Raw genomic sequence first — 17245 nt, 5'->3', positions numbered from 1 at the left:
TGCAATTTCTTGCGCAGTTCGATCCAGGGATCTGTTCAATAAGGACCTCGCATTCCAACGTGTGGCTCACTCATTAACCAAGGATCTGAGAGGCTGTGTAGCCTCCGTGCAGACAGCACTTGTGTGAATCCTCCAGGGGCCAACACTAAGCAGCTCCTGGATCAACCGGAAGCCGGGTGCCATGGCCAGTAGGAGAGGGCCGCGCAGGGAAGGGATATTGTGGCAGACCTGGAGGGACAGGGTGACCTGGCTGGCCTGTGGGAGCTCCTTTAGTGCTGGACACCACAGAGCAGAAATAGCCAGGCTCAGAAAGACATGTCGTACTTTCTCACTAATGCATAGGATCCAGAAAAACCAACTGGAAAGGAGAGAGGCTCTCAGACCCAAGGAGAGAAGAAGGGGAGGGGGTGGCATGATCAAAATATGAGATATGTGTCGAGCTGCTCCTCAAAACAGTGAGACTGGGGGTGGCTGGGTGCTGGGGTAACATGATCAAAGTATGTCCTGCAGATGCACAGATCTACTGAGATGGAGCCTGCTCATCTGCATAAACCAGTGGCATGACAAGAAGATAGAAACAAGCAGAGGACGGTGAGGAGACAGAAGCATGCGCTGCTGGAGCCTGCAGCCCTCGGGAGCCTGGGGCGCAGCGTATGCCTTTTATTTATTTATGAAAATAACAAATCTCTGCTTAGGAGAAAGTCTGTCAGGAACTCAGCTATCATCCCACATCAGTGGTTTTATAGCAGCTTTTGAACTATTAAAGCAGAATTCTAAGCAAAGGATTTGCAGGAAAATGTTTCCTCCCCACCCACACTGCTCGTGTCATCCTTGCCCTCAGTGCTTCCCGTTGGGAGGCCCTAGAAACCAGGAGCGGCTGCTGTGGAAATCCCGTGACAGCAAAGCCCTGCCTTTCGGCCTGCATTTCCTCCCATGCAGAGGCAGAGCTGGCACAGAGCGGTCCTGGCCCTGGCCCTGGCCCTGGCGTGCAGACACAGAGGGCCCTGCTGGTGATGCCGCGCCTCAGCAGGGTGCCAGCTGGGAGCTGCTGCTGTGACCTCGGTCCAGTGTAGGGCTTGGATTCGCTTTGCTCAGGTCCCCTTTCCACTCTGCTGTGGGCCTCCAGGTGCCGCCTGCCTCTCCCCTCCCTCCTCCCTCTCCTCCTCTCCTGCCTCTTGCACCTTCCTTCTCCTCTTCCTCTGCTACATCCTCTTCCCTTCCCCCCACTTGTCTGCCCTGCACTTCCTCTTCCTGTCTCTTTCTCCTCCGCCTTTCCTCCCCCTGCTTCCTGCCTGTCCTCCACCTCTCTCTTTCTGCAGTGCCGAGGCCTGGCTTGCAGGCACTGATCCTGCAGCCCCTCTGCAGTCAGGACTACAGTGTTTGTCTCCTGTCTTTCCAGCCACCAACCATCACTGGTGTAGTCCCTGTGTCCTGGCCTCGCAGTTCACCCTGCAGGATGAATCCTGGGGTCCCAGCCTGCCCTGGCTCCAACTCCACACAGAGCCCTGAGCCTGTCTGTGGTCGCAATACGCACACCCACTGCTCACAGCATGCAGTGCACAGGGTCAGGGCTGGGTGATGCGGGTGGGCAAGGGACCCCGAAGCTCGCTCGGGTGGTCTGGAACAGCACCTACAGGCCGTGTACATGCTGAGTCCAGATGTGACACCTCCCGCTCCTGTCACCCAGGGCTCCCGGGCTCTTGGCCCACAGCCCACAGTCCCTCTGCCCACCTGCCCACCTGCTACACACACGCTTCATAACCAGCCCCATCCAGGCCGAGTGCAGAAGGAAGTGAATCAAGAGTGTTCTTTGGCATTTCTGCTGGTACAGGGAGCAATTGCAAGCCTATTAGCCAGGTATTAAAAATAGATTAGCAGGCAGATAGGAAGCACGTAGCACTCTTAAAACAGTTATACTGAATCAGCGGGCACTTCTGGATGCACTGGCCACGCCAGATTGTGATGGTGTTTTTTCCTTACTTTTAGGTTTGTAAATAGACAAGTAGGTTAGAACTTTCCCTAGGGAATACCAATTAGCACTTTCTTTTTATGTAAATCACAACAGAATTTTCTTGAATGTGTAAAGTTTTTCTGGGTACCTCGTTCTTATTGACACCACAGATTTATAACCCAGAGTCAAAGCAAGAGAGGACTTATAGGTTGCTATGTGGGTTCTTTATTCCCTCCTGGTTATAAAACCAAGTTTGAGGCTGCACCTTCTTACTGCTCACATTGCATTTAGAGAAATGTAGAGAAAATCTACTTTTTTAAAAAAAAAATCCTCCATATTGTAATGGTCCCAAGTTCATAAAATGTAACCTTAAGGTGACACCTAAGAGACAGTCATTGAATTACCGTAAGTTAGTAGAATGTACTGTCTTTAAATCTCCCTGTGTATATTTGAACACAGACAGAAAAAGAAGACAGACAGGAGTCTCTCCAGGCCCTCTGCTCAGGCCTGCACAACATGGCTTTCCTTTTAGTGGACACTTCTGCCCAGCTTTCCTGGGGCCAGGTGTTTAAGTAACCTACCCTAGCTTTCCCGGGGTCAGACCCAAGCCCACCTGAACTGTCCTAGGGTCATGCTGCATGCACAGCCTACCTGAACTTGAGACCAGACCATTTGCACGACTTACCCCAACTTTCTGTCCTGACAAGTGTCACGCAGAGATCTGCCCCAGGGTCAGACACATTGTCCAGTCCTGCTGCCATTATAACCAGGGCAAGTATCCTTATCCTTGCATCCCACTCCTTCCAGGTCCTCTTAAGCATGTGAAACTACTTTATATTACATTTACTTTACATTTATCATAAAGGTGGGAAAAACCAGTCATACCCAATAGCTGAGCTTGACTCAGAAAGTCACCCCAGAGGCCTTTGTGTCCAGGCACAAATCAAGTCCAAATGTTTGTACCATTTCCCATCCTCAGCACAGCACGGAGCTGCTGGCTAGGGAAGAGGAGAGGGAAACAGCTGGGCTCCACCTAGTCCTGCCAAGTTACCGAGTCCCCTTGTATCTTTCCCTTCCAGTCCATTAGCAGAAAACATGGGGCACAGAGCCCTGGCCCCGGTGTAATAGTCTTGGCCAAAGAAGAGGAGAGACCAGTAGGATTTGGGCCTTTGTTGGCCCAGGATTGGGGGCATGGTTCACTTTACTCTCTGATCAGCATCAAAACCCAGGCTGGACACCTTGAGTGGGAGCCTTCCTCCTCACCTGAGCAGAGGAATAGTTACGCTCCGCAGACACCATGGCCTTCCTGGGTTCGGAAGTCACCTGCCCGAACGCTCTGAGCTCCCGTGTGTCTTCCTCCGTCTCCAGCTCCCTGCCTCTCCCTGCTAGTGAACAGCAGAAGAAGATAAGAGAGTCTGTTGCCTGACAGACGAAAGCCTCAGAGTTGGAGGGGGAAAAGGACAAAAAAAGTTTTTGGGGGAGAGGGCAAAAACAAAAAAGAAAACCAGTGTTATCCTTCTTGGTTTGAGTCCAGAGATCTGCCAGGTGTCAAGGAGGAGAGTGTCAGTTGTCACCAGGATGCCACTAGAATCTGTGAAGATGTGTGTCCAGCCACCCAAAAAGGGCATTAGACAGACCAAGTTTATGCCCTTCAGTTTTGAGGGTGAGGAAGCTGAGGGATGGAGAGAGAAAGGATTAAAGGGGCGGTGTAGGGAGTTTCCTTTATCTAAAATGTTTAGACCAAAAGGCATATGTGATTTATGGAGACAGCTTCTTTGATCGTCATCCTGGGGCCGGTTCTGCCTGCTGTGTCTTGGGACCAGTCTTCCCGTACTGGGAAAGCCTTGTTGCAGACGCTGAATGGGTCTGTTCTGGAAGCTGTTTAGTTCCATCTGACCTGGGCGTGCTGAGCAGCAGGGACATCTCACAAGGCTGCTGCTCTTCCTAGAGCACCTCTCTTGACGTCTATTCCCACTTCTGGTGGGGGAAGCAGGAAACTTGTATTTTCTGTGCTTTTATATGTAAGCACTCACTTTCTAGGGATTTAGAACCTTCTAACTGCTGAAGAGGAAAAACCTAAACCTGTAAATGTTTGCAGAAAAAGAGAAAGCAAGAGATAAAGAGTGAGGAGGGAAAAGAGAGGGGGAAGTACAAGAGAAAAGAGAGCAAGAGAGTGAAAGGAGAGCAGGTAGCAGAGAGAGAAAGAGAGAGGGAGAGAGAGAGGGAGAGAGAGAGGGAGAGAGACAGACAGAGGGAGGGAGAGAGGGAGAGAGAGAAGCTCGAAGCTATGTGTCAGAGGGCAAGGGCTTGGGGAAGGGGGAAAAGGAAAAAGATGAAATGCCTCAGCTGGACTCAGCAAAGCCACAGTTCCAAAGCATCCTTCCCTCCTGGCTGGCTCACCAAAGGAAGCGCCAGCAGTCAAGGCCTGAGGAAATCTCCAGTGCAGAGGTGGGGAGCTTCACTCGAGGGGTAAGCTGCAGGTTTGCTGGCTTCCATCACAGAAAAGAATTTTCAATATGTGAGAGGTTGAAAGGGGTTTATTAAGCAGAATTTTAAAAGTAATAGCCAAAGAAAAATGTTTTAATTAAAAGTACAATTTCAAAATTAGACTTTTTCTTGCCTGCTCCCTACTTACCTTACTTTACCTATCCCGCATGCCTTCTGGCTTTACTTTATAGTGACTGACTAGTCGTGCTGTGTCACCGGGTGAATGTGGGTGGTTGAGCCGAAGCAAGCCAGAAGCGGCTTCTGCTGTTGCACTTCTTACAGAGGTGATGGTGATTTGCTTCATGGCATCTGCGGGCGCAGCTGTACAAACAGGACAGGCTCGCCTCAGACCCCACCACCAGGGGGAGGTCCAGGGTCCTGTCCCTTCAGGGCGCCAGGCTTTGGGATGTCTGGGATAAGTGAGAATCTCCGACCTCTAAGGTGCAGGCTCCGGTTGGCAGAGACCGTGCTCCTATTTGCCTTTTGCAGTAAGCTTTGCGAGCCAGTTAGTGACACTGGGACTTCACAGGGTTTCACAGGGAACATAGTTGTTATGGACTAAAGAATTTATCCCGGGAACTGGGCAGCACTGGGCAGTGAAGGTCAAGGGGGAAGGTGGAAACTCACAGCCAGGCCGAGAAGACAGGTGCTGTCAGCAGCCAGCACGGGACCTGTCGGGAGTGCTTGGGAAGGCCTGGGGGAAGGAAGCTCTTTCCACCATTGTGGGGCAAACCCCAGTGCCTGGCAGGGACCAGGATGGTTGTCCCTGCACCTCTCACTGTGTCTGTCACCCACTGCACAAGAACTTTTAGAAACAGTGACTTCATTGCCACCTTTCCAGCACATGCAAGTGCCCCTATCCGTGTGCCACACAGGCCCAGGCAGGTCAGGGGTTCCGGGGACAGTCCCAGCTCCATAGCACCACCAGCTCCTGGGACACAGATCACTGTGCTGTACGCCCTTAGCATTCATCTCCAAAGACATAACGCAAACACTCATGGTTAATGCCTCAAACCTACAAAGGTGTGATAGTCACAGTTACAGTTTGAAAGGGTCAAACCTTTGGCCCAAAGCCTCAAAATAATTCACTATCCAAACCATAAGAGATCTCAGGCTGAGAGCACGCTTCGTGCTCTGAACAGAAGTGGTCACGCCAGGCTCTGCTGTTTCCTTGAATTGAAGCACTGTGTTCAGTAAATGAGCTACAGAATGAGGGAAACCAGTAGTCTGTGGGGAAGGATGGAGAACTGAGTGTGGAACCTGGGACTCTGTGGGTGACAGATGACCTGTGCCCGTCTCTGTCTCCCACTGCAGGAGCCCATAAAGAGCTCTTCTCTGTGTCTTTCCACTTCCCCCTTCCCTTCCTGGTAAGCCTTCGGCCACTGTGTCTTCCAAGGATGCATGTGGGGCGAAGCTCTGCCACCTTGACTGCCTGGCTGTGGCCTCCTGTCATCCCCTGCAGGATCTGGGTTGTTGGGGTGCTGTCACATGGCAGTGAGGTGTTAGAGGCTCCTCAGTGTGACTGTGGCTTCTTGTGAGGGAAGGCAGATGAGGATGGTGGATGAGGCAGTGGCAGCAGATTGGAAATTAGTTAAAGTAAACAAATAACTGGCTGGACTCATAACAAAATATGTGACAGATAATGTGAGCCAGATTTCTCAGGATTGCAGCAAAGATTCATAAACATGAAATGCAGAGACTAGAAAGATTCCTGAGGTATTAAACTGAAGTCGAAAATATCAGAATGAATGTATGAGGTTTTGAAATAAATTTGCAAAGGATGGTGTGGAAAGAGTTATCAATGTCCATTCATGTGAATCAGTGTCTATACAAATATTTCCCATCTATGCAGTCAGCAGACTCCAAAACAGTGACCCCCAGGAGCATCAGCCACTCTAGGAGCACAGATCTGAATGCCAGCTCTGAACACCACAGTCCCCTAAAAGAAAAAGTGCTTTCTGGAGAAGGGCAGGGAGCAGAAGGATAAAAGGCCTGCAAATCTCTCTGCATCAGAAAACAGGGCCACGCACAGTGACAAATAGGAACAGCCAGCTCACAGGAGCTCTCACAACTCAAGGGCGAATCAAGCATCGAAACAAACTGATAATTTCAAAACACAGCACATCTAATAAAGTAGGAATTCAGGGTCTACAGTGATAACAGTTGCTAAGCAGCTGGTTAACTGGAGATAAGAGGAATAAGTGCTTGCTTGCCATGGAACACTCATTAATAATGGTGGACACAGCTAATCACCTCTTTGGTGGCATCGACTCCTAAGCTTAGCGTAGAGAGGTTTATAAGGAATGGCATATTGGTATAATTTGGAATATGTGCCTAGAGAATGCAGATCAAATGCAGCTGGAAAGATAATGACCACAGAAGAGAAGGCTGTCACTCTTGACAAGGCTGAGTTGGGTCAGGTTTGTGCACCCAGATATGCTGCACCAAGAGGAACACATTGTGTGTCTGTGTACTTGCTGCAAGAATCCATGGGCCAAGTTGAGATGGTCCCCACTCTAGCTGTCAAGGGCATGAGGTCAAAGAGCAAGCCCTTGACATCCCAGGCCCAACAAGATGGATGAGATTCAAAGGCCAAATGAAACACAGGACCTTGTTTAGGATCCTAGGTGCAAAGGAGTGTGGAACATTTGGGCATAATTGAGTGAAGTTTCCTATCAGCTGATAGCATTGTGTCACATTAGTGGTGTGGGATTGCATAGGGGTCTTGAACAGGACAGTGGTGTTGAGGAGGACAAAGGAATGTTAGATGGTGGTGTGGACGTGAATGATGGTGTTGAAGTGGATGGTGGTGCTTACCTGGATGGAATTATATTGTATGGTGGTGTTGAACTAGAAGGTGATTCTACGAAACTAGAAGGGTGGAGGTGTATTTGATGCTGGTGTTGAAGTGGATGGTGGTGCTGAAGTAGATGGAGTATAATGGCTGGTGGTGTGGAACTGGAGGGAGGTGTGGAACTGGAAGGTGGTGTGGAACTGGGTGACAGTGCTGAACTGGGTAGTTAGCATTCTATCAGCATAGTAAGTTCCCAACTTATGAAAAAATTCTTTTCAGGGCGCAGTGTTTGTAAGTCAGATTCATTTGTAAATCCAACAAAATGAGTCTAGTACACCTTTGACACAAATGTACAATGTAAAAGATAAAGAAACCAAATGTGAGGTCCATTTGTAATATCTATGTGTCTTTTATGGAGTCCTTGTTACTAGGTATGTATGCACTGTGTCTGCTCAGAGCTCCTGAACCCAAGCTACTGAAAGGCCCGGATCACACAGAGTCATACTTAAGCTTAAAAAGAACAACCATGTAAATTTCAAAAGCCACCAGAAAATTAACTACAAACCTTCAGTAGCTCTTATTCATTTAAAGAATGCTCATTTGATGTTGTAGTTGCGTTATTGCAGTTCAGTAGAAGTCCTGCTCGCTACAGAAACAGCCAGAGGGTCCACTCCCCGGAGGCTACACTAGTGCCCTTTGAGAACTTCTAGCTTCTTTGGTGCCAGGGTAGAGCCCAGGGCCTGGCAATGCCACACACGTGTCTCAGAGCTGCCACCACCCTGGGGCATCCGAGATACAAGGTTTTCTTCTCTGCTGTTCCTGTGTACCCACCACCTCTTGGGTTTGGATTTTCATAGTCAAAATGAAATTTCAGAGCTGGCGAAACATCATCTTACGAGAAAATGAAACTTAGGAAAGTGAAGCCCCCTCGCCTGTCTGGCTTCTCCTCTGGGCAGATGAGAGAGTAGGAGTCGGTTACTAAGTCAGTTAGGCAATGTAGCCAGGGCTGTCGGAGCTTCAGTTGGTCATTGTCCTCCCTTCCCCTGACAAGACAGCTGACCCATGTCCCTCAGGCGTGCTCTCGCGAAGGAATTCTAAGCAGCATGAGTGTTCTGACTTTAACAGAAAGCTTTAATGATGCAATTCTCCATCTACCACAGAGCTTCCAGCAGGCCTAAGAACTTGGACAGCACCAGTACAGTTGATTGTCTCTCTCTTGCCCTGAAATATTTGTCATTTTCATTTATTTCCTAAGGCATGAATCTCTATATAATCCCTATTTTTCACATTTGCTACATTTTTTATTCACTGTCTTGTTTGTGAAGTACAGACTGATTCATCCTCGTGAACCTAGCTCCCATGTACATTGGCATTCATTTATCTCTCTAATAGTTTATTGTCAGGACACATCATTTACCCATACATTCTTTCAGTCTGTCTGTTCTTTTCGTGGACAAACAGCTTCTTCCTAACTCCCAGCATCCTCCAAGCCCTTCGAAGAGGCACAGTTGCACTGTGAACAGTAAGCTCTATGGACTGCCACAGCCATGGAAAGGAAACCCTTGCTGTTTAAGAGAACCAACATCTGATGAGGCTCAGGATATACTGTGACCCCTGTCCTTGGCGCGAGCCTAGGAACAGCACAATTTAGGTCAATGTCTGGAGAAAACCCATACATTCATCTCACTGATTTACGAAAACAGAACTTCTACACAAAACCTGCTTGGCCAAATGCAGAACTTACTCGAAATAAAATTTAGTTATGGTTAAATGCCCCATAGCATATAATTAGTGCAGAAAGCCTCACACATGCCCTTACTCCATGTGCTGCGCCAGCCCTGAGCAGTCTAATTTGTTAGCTGCCTTTAATCAACACACTAGAGCCTATGCGCCAGCCTCCAGGTAATAATAGTCCCAAGTGACAGCAGCTAGGGTTACAGCCTGCCCTGAGGTGCTCAGCACTCCTCACACAGAACCCCAGTCTCTCCTGCAGCTCCCATCCTGTGCACCGCACCGAAGCCACATCCTTGCTGACTCCCAGGCGTGGCCTTCATCACCATGGCCACGGTGCACCTGGGATGGCGCCCCACATGGGCTCAGTCCGAGGTGACTTGATTTGTACTCGCAAATACAAATTTCTGCTACACGGACCTGTTCCATGCTCTTGAAACATTTGCTTTCCTGTTTTTGAAGTTGTTTGGTCCTAGAGAGAGAAGAGAGAAAGAAAGGAAAGAGGCCTTTATTGCGGGCAAGGGAAGACCACCAAAAGACCCAAGCACCCTCTGAGACAGACAAAGAAAAACCGCGAGCTTTATTTGGCATACACAGGAGTGGAGTTAAAGGGCAGGCGAGATGACGTATTGACTGATTGGCTGATTGGAGGAGCGTTGGCGCGTGTGCAAAAAGCCAGTGATTCAAGTGGGTTTGAGAGAACTGGGAAGATGGTGCCATGTTGGCTCGCACATGGGAAAAACTGTCAGAATTGTTTTCTGTGACGTATTTATTTATCAGAACCAAATATATGTCCTAATGATTTTCACCTTCCGATATTGGTGATTATATCTACATATTCAAATAACTGGGACTCTATCCGTGACCTGGAATCCTGGGACACTCCCTAGGCAACAGCAGTCTTTACCGCGTGCCAGTCTGTCTTGCTGTTCCCACCCTGGGCTGATCCTGGCCCTGGGAAGTGAAGGTGAAGCTTTGGGTCCAGAGAGCAGCGTGTCCTACCCAGCCAGGGCCACATGTGTCCGCCAGCCCACCGTGGCAATCGTTCGCCCGTTTGCTGGTTGCCATCTGTCCACGGGGCTGGAGGAGCACCAAGCAGAGCTGCAGACGGTCAGGGACCCCCAGCCTTGGCCGCTGGTGTGTGATGTCCTTCCCTGCTGGAGCAAGGGGCCAGCCAGTGCTGAGACGGAGCTGGGAGCGGGTCAGGAACTGCTCGGTGGAGAGGGCAGGGAGACTGGTGGATGGAAACCGGGGAGAAGCAGCTGGCGCCTGGCACAGATGCACCTGCTCACCCATATGTCCACAGTGAGGGTGGCTCTCGTGCCGCAGAGGGGCAGGTCTGTTCAGGAGAAAGTACTGCCTGTAGGTGCAGTCTGCACTGTCTGCTCCATGCCTCAAGGCTGACCAGGAGCGTGCAGAGGCCCAGGCTGAAGAGGGGACTTAAACAAGCAGGGAGGCCGCTGTGTCCAGGGCACCAAGGCCAGGACCAGGTGAGAAAGGAAAGGGGAGGCGGGCAGGGCCAGGGCTGTCTTGAGAAAACGGAGCCAATGGGCGTTCTCAGCAGAAGGCGGGCGCCTGGACCCTGCCCTGGCTGCTAGATGATGGAAGCAACAGTCTTTAAGGTGGGGAACGTAGGAAAACAGCATTTGAAACAGTGTCGGCCCTTAGTGTGGAAACCTCTAGAATACCAAAGAGGTGTACCTAGTACGAGAAGGGGCATCTGTTAGTGTCCCGCAGGAGATGAGGATGGCCTGCATGTGCAGATGTGCGAGTCACTGTGCAGAGCCCAGAGTCCATCCCCTGGCTTCTGTGCAGAATCACAGGAAATCCGGTGGGGCTCCGAGCCTGCTGAGCTCGTGGCCATTTCAGCAGGAAACACAGGAGTCTGGTGTGTGCAGCCTGGGATGCTTTGCCAGCAATTCGGGTGTTCAGGGGTCTTCACGGAGGCGGGGAACTAGAAGAGTGAGGAAGAAGCCGAGGCAGGGGTGCAGCGGAGTGTGAGGAGAACGGGGACGGGTCACTCCAGCCCCGCACTGCAGGCCCCAGTTCCCTTAAGCAAGCATCTTCTACCTTGTTAGGTAGAATTTCAGCAAGGTGAAAGCTGGGTGCTATGGGTGCTGGAAAGAGAAAATGGGGTGTCGGGAAGCCTGCGACCCCCACAGGGTCCTGCCCACCATGTGCTGAGCCCACCTGGCAGCCTGTCTGTGTGTTGGTCTCTGTGATCCGTGAGATGATGGAAGGCAGTGGCCTCTCTCCTCCGGCTCTGTGACTTAAAGGCTCACTCAGCAAATGCATGGATAACGGAGAGATTTAGGTGAGGGAGTGGACTGAGGTGTCTCTGACTTCAGAAATTAAAATCAGGGGCACAGGGAGTCGCTACACATCACTACGTCGCTGAATTATATTTTATCAGAAACCTCAGTTGATGAGTGTTCCCTAGCGTGGCATTTCCAAAACTCATCTTTTAAACTTCTGCTATATAGGTGGTGGTGGACTTAAATGAAATCTTTAAGAAATTGTCTTGGGGTCAAATAAATTTGCCAAATGTTGCTTTAAGTGAATTCAAATTAATCACTTGGCCTTGGAACTTCTCAAGTCTTGGAGGATAACAGTGTGCAATGTGGGTTCTGAGAACTTACTTGGCCAAAACTGTTTCTTCCCCTGCCTTGTTTTACCTCGGTGCAGAGCATTTCTGAGGATGAGCGCTCTGATGAATGTACTTTGTCTAAAATTCTCCAAACTCCAAAGCAGGCCTGTCAGGACAGCCGGCTCGAGTACGACCTGCTCACCGTGCTTGGTGCCATGCTGCTTTCCAGGCCACCTCGTTTCTTCAGCAGTGTGTGATGAATGCGTGGCTTTGTTAACACAGCAGGCCGGCTAAGGGGTTAGTGCCTCTGAGGCTCAATGATTGAGTTCTAAATGGGATACAGGAGCCGGGCTGTGGCACAGTGGGCAGAATGATTGCTTTTGAAAACCGCATTCACATATTCCCCTAATGCATACATGCGATGAAATGTCTCTTTGGGGACAGAGAAGCATCAAGCAGAGCTGTTGCCTCACAGTGACCGGCTGGGAACTGGGAGCCTAATGGATCCTCAGCAGTGAAGGTGGGGCTCTGGCTCCTGCCGCCCTGTCCTGAGCTTTGGGGCTACAGCTGGGCTCCCCCTCCCCAGGAACCTTTTGCAGCTCAGCTCAGTGCCACCTTTTATACAGTGCTGCAGTCAATCTGTTTTCCTTGAAACAGCTATAAAAATCTGTTGCCCAGAATCTCCTCAGTGGCAACAGGGACTTGAGGACACCAACCCCACACTGGGTCAGTCACGCCTCCCCTCAGCCTGGCTGTGGCTCCTAGTCACTTTCCTTGACCCCTTTCCTTGTCTGGTTCTAGTGGTCTTAAGTCACATGCTCCATCCGACTGTGGAGCGCATTTTGAAAGCATGCAGTGAACTTTCACATTTTCCCACAACAACATCCACCATCAGAGGTCATTATCATGCATTTAGTTTAGATGAAGCGTTCTTAATTGAATTTTCTTAGTATTGCCCAAAATAAAATACATTTCCATTTTTTAAAATGTCTGACACGTGACGATTGTTTTATTTGTGGAATGAGAGTTGAGAACCATTTATAAACACATAACTGTTCCCGAGCAATACCTTTTCCGAGCCATTCTTATTTAAAAAGCCAGTTAGACTGGTCTGAGGGAGATCCTGGGTTAGAAGACACTTATGTACTATCATACAGTAAAAAGTCAGTGGAAAGTTCTATGTAAAATGGTAGTGACCATGATGATAGTTAAAAATTACCGGTCATTGTGAAAATGTTAGTGACCATTTTCAGACCTGCAGGTGAAACATGGATTCAGCTCTGGCATCTCTCACTCTGTACACAGAATCAGGATCAAAGGGAAGTGGCCTGGGCACACGGATGAGGATGTGGGCACTGAGCAAATAAATGTGAATTTAATCAGAATTGGATTATAATCCCAGCACCTCCATGTCGGTGTGACTTTGGGAAGTTTGACGCCTCTGAAGGGTTAGTGTGTTCTTATGTGAAAAGGGCTCAAACTGCAGGCTTCAGTGGGACGCGCGTCTCTGATCCCAGTGCCCACACTGTTACTGCACACCAAAGCATCCATCACATTTTCTAAAATCTCGGCCTGGAGTTTTGTTTCACTGGAATGGGTCAGGGAAGGCAAAGCTACCCTTTTTCTGCTGCCCCCGGAGAGCAGCATCAGTCATGAGTCCGGTGGTAGACAGGAAGCAGCAGTTCCTTGCGTCACATGCAGGGCTGAGTCCCACACGGCTTTCATGCCATTAGAACAAGAAGTACCCTAGATCCATCTGTCCCAGAGCAGCGTGAGCGACAATCTGCACCCAAGGGTATAGATTCCAGAGAGGTGCTGGGCCCCAGAAATACATTAGTACTTTTTGTCTTCTATTTGCATTTATAATATGGTACCTGCTAGCTGCCAGTGTGCGCTTGGTTTTAAGCTGCTTCAGCCAGACTGCAAACAGCTGCCTCTGAACCAGATACATGCTTACTTCCTGACAGGCTCAGCATAGCCTACTCCAGCCTGCTCACTGGCAAGTTTCTGGTTCTGGAGGAATGCAAGACCCTCCCGCGTCTTGGTGGATTCTGTAAGACCTGAGGTCAGCGCTAAGCTTCCTGGTGCCTGCTTGACAGAAACTGGGCATCTATTATTGTAAAGCACTATGGAGCAGAACCTGTTGGGAGATGCAGCCCCACACCCAGGGACAGCTGAACATCTCTAGTTTTTCTTTCCTAGCTTGAAGGGCGCTGATGCTGGCAATGGGATCCGTGTGTTCGTGCCAGACATAGGGATGTTCATTGCCAGCCTGACCATCTGGCTTGTCTGCCGGAACATGGTCCAGAAACCTGCACAGGAGGAAACGGTCCAGGACAGCCTGGAGTTCGAAAGTGAGGAACTGGTAAGTCCTGCGGCTCGGGTCTTCTTGCCTCAATTTCTAACCCTGGCCCCAGGTGGGTGTGGGGGGTCACTGTCATGCCCGGTGGTCTCTTGGCCGGCTTGCACAGTCCTACACCTGGGCCATCAGGTGCTCTCCAGGACACCAGAACCAAGCCTCGCCCTTCCGGCCACCGTGCCACCTGGGGAGTCAGTGAAGCATCAGGGTACACTGGGTCACCCCGAGTCACTTATCTGAGCTGCTGCCCACTACAGAAATCCATGGGTCACCACCCACTTGCTCCTCCACGTTGGCTGTTGTGGGGCACTCAGAGAATTAACATCCTAGGGCAGGGAGACACATACTTTCTTCCTTGGAGAGACACATTCCTCCTGTCTCCTCACCTGGGCGTGGCTGCGGTGCTCTCTGGCAGGGGAAAGCACCCAGATAAGAGAGCCTTGAGGGAGGAGGGGAAATAATGAGGGAAGCACTTTCACCCATGTTTTCTAAAGACTTTTTAGAGTAACCCTTAGACCTGCAGCACTTTATTTTTAAAATGTATTTTTCTTAGTGCATGCTTGCAGACAGAGCGGCTGCATTCGTGGTGGTGGGCTGGTGACGTAGGCAGCACATCTCAGCTCTCTTTACCTCCCCTGCCTCCCCTGCCACCTCCTGGTCCTTCCTACTTGCAGATCTAGCTTCCTGATTCCTTTTTTTGTTCTTTAAATTATTTTACTTTTTGGGTTTTCATAAATAGAAATGTGATATTTAAGACTATGTCTGATTTATTTCACATAATATTATGATCTCGAGTTCATTTATTTTCCTACAAATGACTGAAATGTATTCTTTTTATGGCAGAGTAGTACTTTATTGTGTTTAAATTCGATGTTTTCTTTCTCTTTCCATCTGTGAATCGATGTATAGGCTGAATCCCATGTCTTCCTAAACAAGTTAAAATCATCACATCACAGAGACACTTCAGGCTCACTCCTCAGTGTGAGGAGGATGTCAGACTCCTCCTCACACTGTCCCCCACCTGCTCAGAACACTGTGATAGTTTGATAAGTATCACACAGGGTGAGGTGACATCAATTTAAAAGTCATTGCTTTTTTAAATGAAAAAGAAATGACATTTGCAAAGAAAAAAGTTACTCAGAAATACTTGATTTGGACATTTGATACAAGACACTTGGAATTAGCAAATGTTTTCAGTCACAGATTTTAGCAAGCAATTAAACCAGCCATGATGGTACATGCCTGTGAGCCCGGCACTCTGGGAGGCTGGGGCAGGAAGGTTACAAGTAGTGAAGCCAGGGCAGCTGACTGACTTAGTGAGACCATGTCTCAAAATAAAAAGGGATTGGGAATATAGCTCAGTGCAGGAGTCTAGGGTCAATACTAAGTGCCAAAAAGAGAAAAGTACAGTAATAGAAATTATATAATTGAGAACGTTAGCCACTAAGACATCAAAGGAAGAAAATTCTCAGGTGCGGCAAGTGATTTATGTCCTTCACTCTTAAGCAGAAAATTTCCTTGTAAACCCATGTCAAAGCAAGACAGTAGAGAGAGGGCATAATCCAACAAGCAGAGGCAAACGAGAAATTCTGTTATTGCCTGAAATGCTCAAGGGTCAGTGACGGGCAATCACCTTGCAGGTGAATATTCTGATGCTCTTTAGGGCAAGAATGATGCATGGTGTGAAAACTAGCTGAGGCAGAGGAGCTGCTAACAGTGTTGCCTTCACATCTAGAAATTCTAGAAATGGATTGAACTGTGACTTTACAATTTTTGACTTTGTAGTTTTAGGACATGGAATTTAAATTGTGAATATTTGTTTTCACATTTTAGTTCATTGTATATTTATAGTTTTGGAAACTATTGCTTAAAGCATTATTAAAAGTTGTCCTTATTCAGCAGAAGTGAACACTTCCCTCAGCTTGAATTCCTGGCCCTGATTCCTAAAGGTGGGGTCACGCCTTGTCCTGTGGGTGACGGGCCGAGGGCAGCTGCCGAAACTCCAGGGCCGTGCGATGCCTGCCGGGTCTGCCCTCTCTCTTCCGCCTGACGGGTTAATGGGCGAGAGGTATAGCTCAGCCGTAGTTCATGCACTTAGTGTGTGCAGAGTCCGGGTTCAGCTCACACCACTAAAAACGTAAAGTAAGAGCGACGTAAATGCTGATCTACCGTGGGGGCTGTGCATGTTAAATCAGATGTCACGGGAGGTACATGCAGCACAGTGCCTGCCTTCGGGATAAACTGCTCCTCGAGGCCTCATCTCCACCTCCCCACATGAGCAGTGGACAGTTTCAAACTCGAGGTCCGCTGAGAAGTCTGGAAACCAGAGTGGACACCGCGTTTGAACCAGCCCACTCCAAGGAGTTTCCTGTATTCCACTTAGCTGACCAGGTGGGAACTTCAGAGCTTCTCCTGAACAGAACCCGTGTTGCCAGGGACAGAGGCCTTTAGGAGAGGTCTATCTTCCTTCTTGGTGAAATCTGGTTCTGCCCAGTTGCAGATATTATTCTCCATTCTCTTTGTCCACTCCGGGCAACCAGCTGGCCCAGGAGGGCCAGGAGGTGGGTGACTCCCCCAAGACTGACCCACATGTGACAAACCAGCAGGAAGTCCGAAAGGAGTGGGAGCCCACACGTGCCAAAGCAAGTGGAGGGGTTTATTTTATTTTTGAAGGACCCAGCATTCTTCCTGCTGCTGCTTATAAATCTTGGCGTGTGCACTCCAACATGTTTGGGTTTGTGGATCCTAAGAGAATAGTGTTTGCTGATGCTGTTTCTGCTCTCATTCATCTTGGTGGAGCAGTGTCTCTGTCAGCCCCTCCTGGGGTGTTCCTCCTGGGCTGCAGCCTTGTCCTTGAAAGACAGTGGTAGTCCCTGGGGTACCCAGGGGTTTCCTTGTTTGGGCGATTCTCATGGGGTGCTCGTGGGCTAGCTTGAAAGTGTCACGAAATCCAAAGTGTCCCTTAAAGATCCTTTTAGGGAAGTAGAGTCACAGGGCATCAGTGCAGCTGGGGCTTTGTCCTACTCTGATGTTTGCAGAGTGGTGTGGAGCCTGGCTCGTCCAGGCAGCGGCTCCTCACATGCCAGGAGGGTTTCTCATCAGACCTACCTATGATCGTGTTTATTTGTTCATTTCAAGTCAGAGCAGATCTGCCAAGTAGGATTCAGCCCAAAACTCCTATTCTGAAACCTTTAAAAAATGAGTTGCATTGTGAAAATTAAATCATGTGGTAAAGGATTCTCCATGTGGTGAAACTGCATTCCTGAGACCTGAGGCCCGTTAGACAAATAATATTTTCATGTATTTCAAAGCAAGCTTATGATGAGTTGTTTGTCC

General features: G+C 49.2%; 1 protein-coding gene across 4 annotated transcripts in view; it reads left to right on the top strand.

Moving 5' to 3' along the window:
• Nucleotides 1-17245, top strand: part of Piezo2 (piezo type mechanosensitive ion channel component 2) — a 286025-nt gene that overhangs the window by 141719 nt on the left and 127061 nt on the right. For all 4 annotated transcript variants that reach the window (XM_023562692.2, XM_063231990.1, XM_063231989.1 and 1 more), the window contains exon 5: nucleotides 13753-13915. In XM_023562692.2, the coding sequence (XP_023418460.1) occupies nucleotides 13753-13915 (163 nt within the window). The remainder of the gene's footprint in view (nucleotides 1-13752; nucleotides 13916-17245) is intronic.

Source organism: Cavia porcellus, unplaced genomic scaffold (genome assembly GCF_034190915.1).
Source record: "Cavia porcellus strain 051 isolate PalLab524CR breed Dunkin Hartley unplaced genomic scaffold, mCavPor4.1 scaffold_20, whole genome shotgun sequence".
In the NCBI taxonomy this organism is placed as follows: Eukaryota; Metazoa; Chordata; class Mammalia; order Rodentia; family Caviidae; genus Cavia; species Cavia porcellus.
The sequence above is the reverse complement of the archived record's forward strand: the minus strand, read 5'-3'. Positions and strand labels throughout refer to the sequence as shown.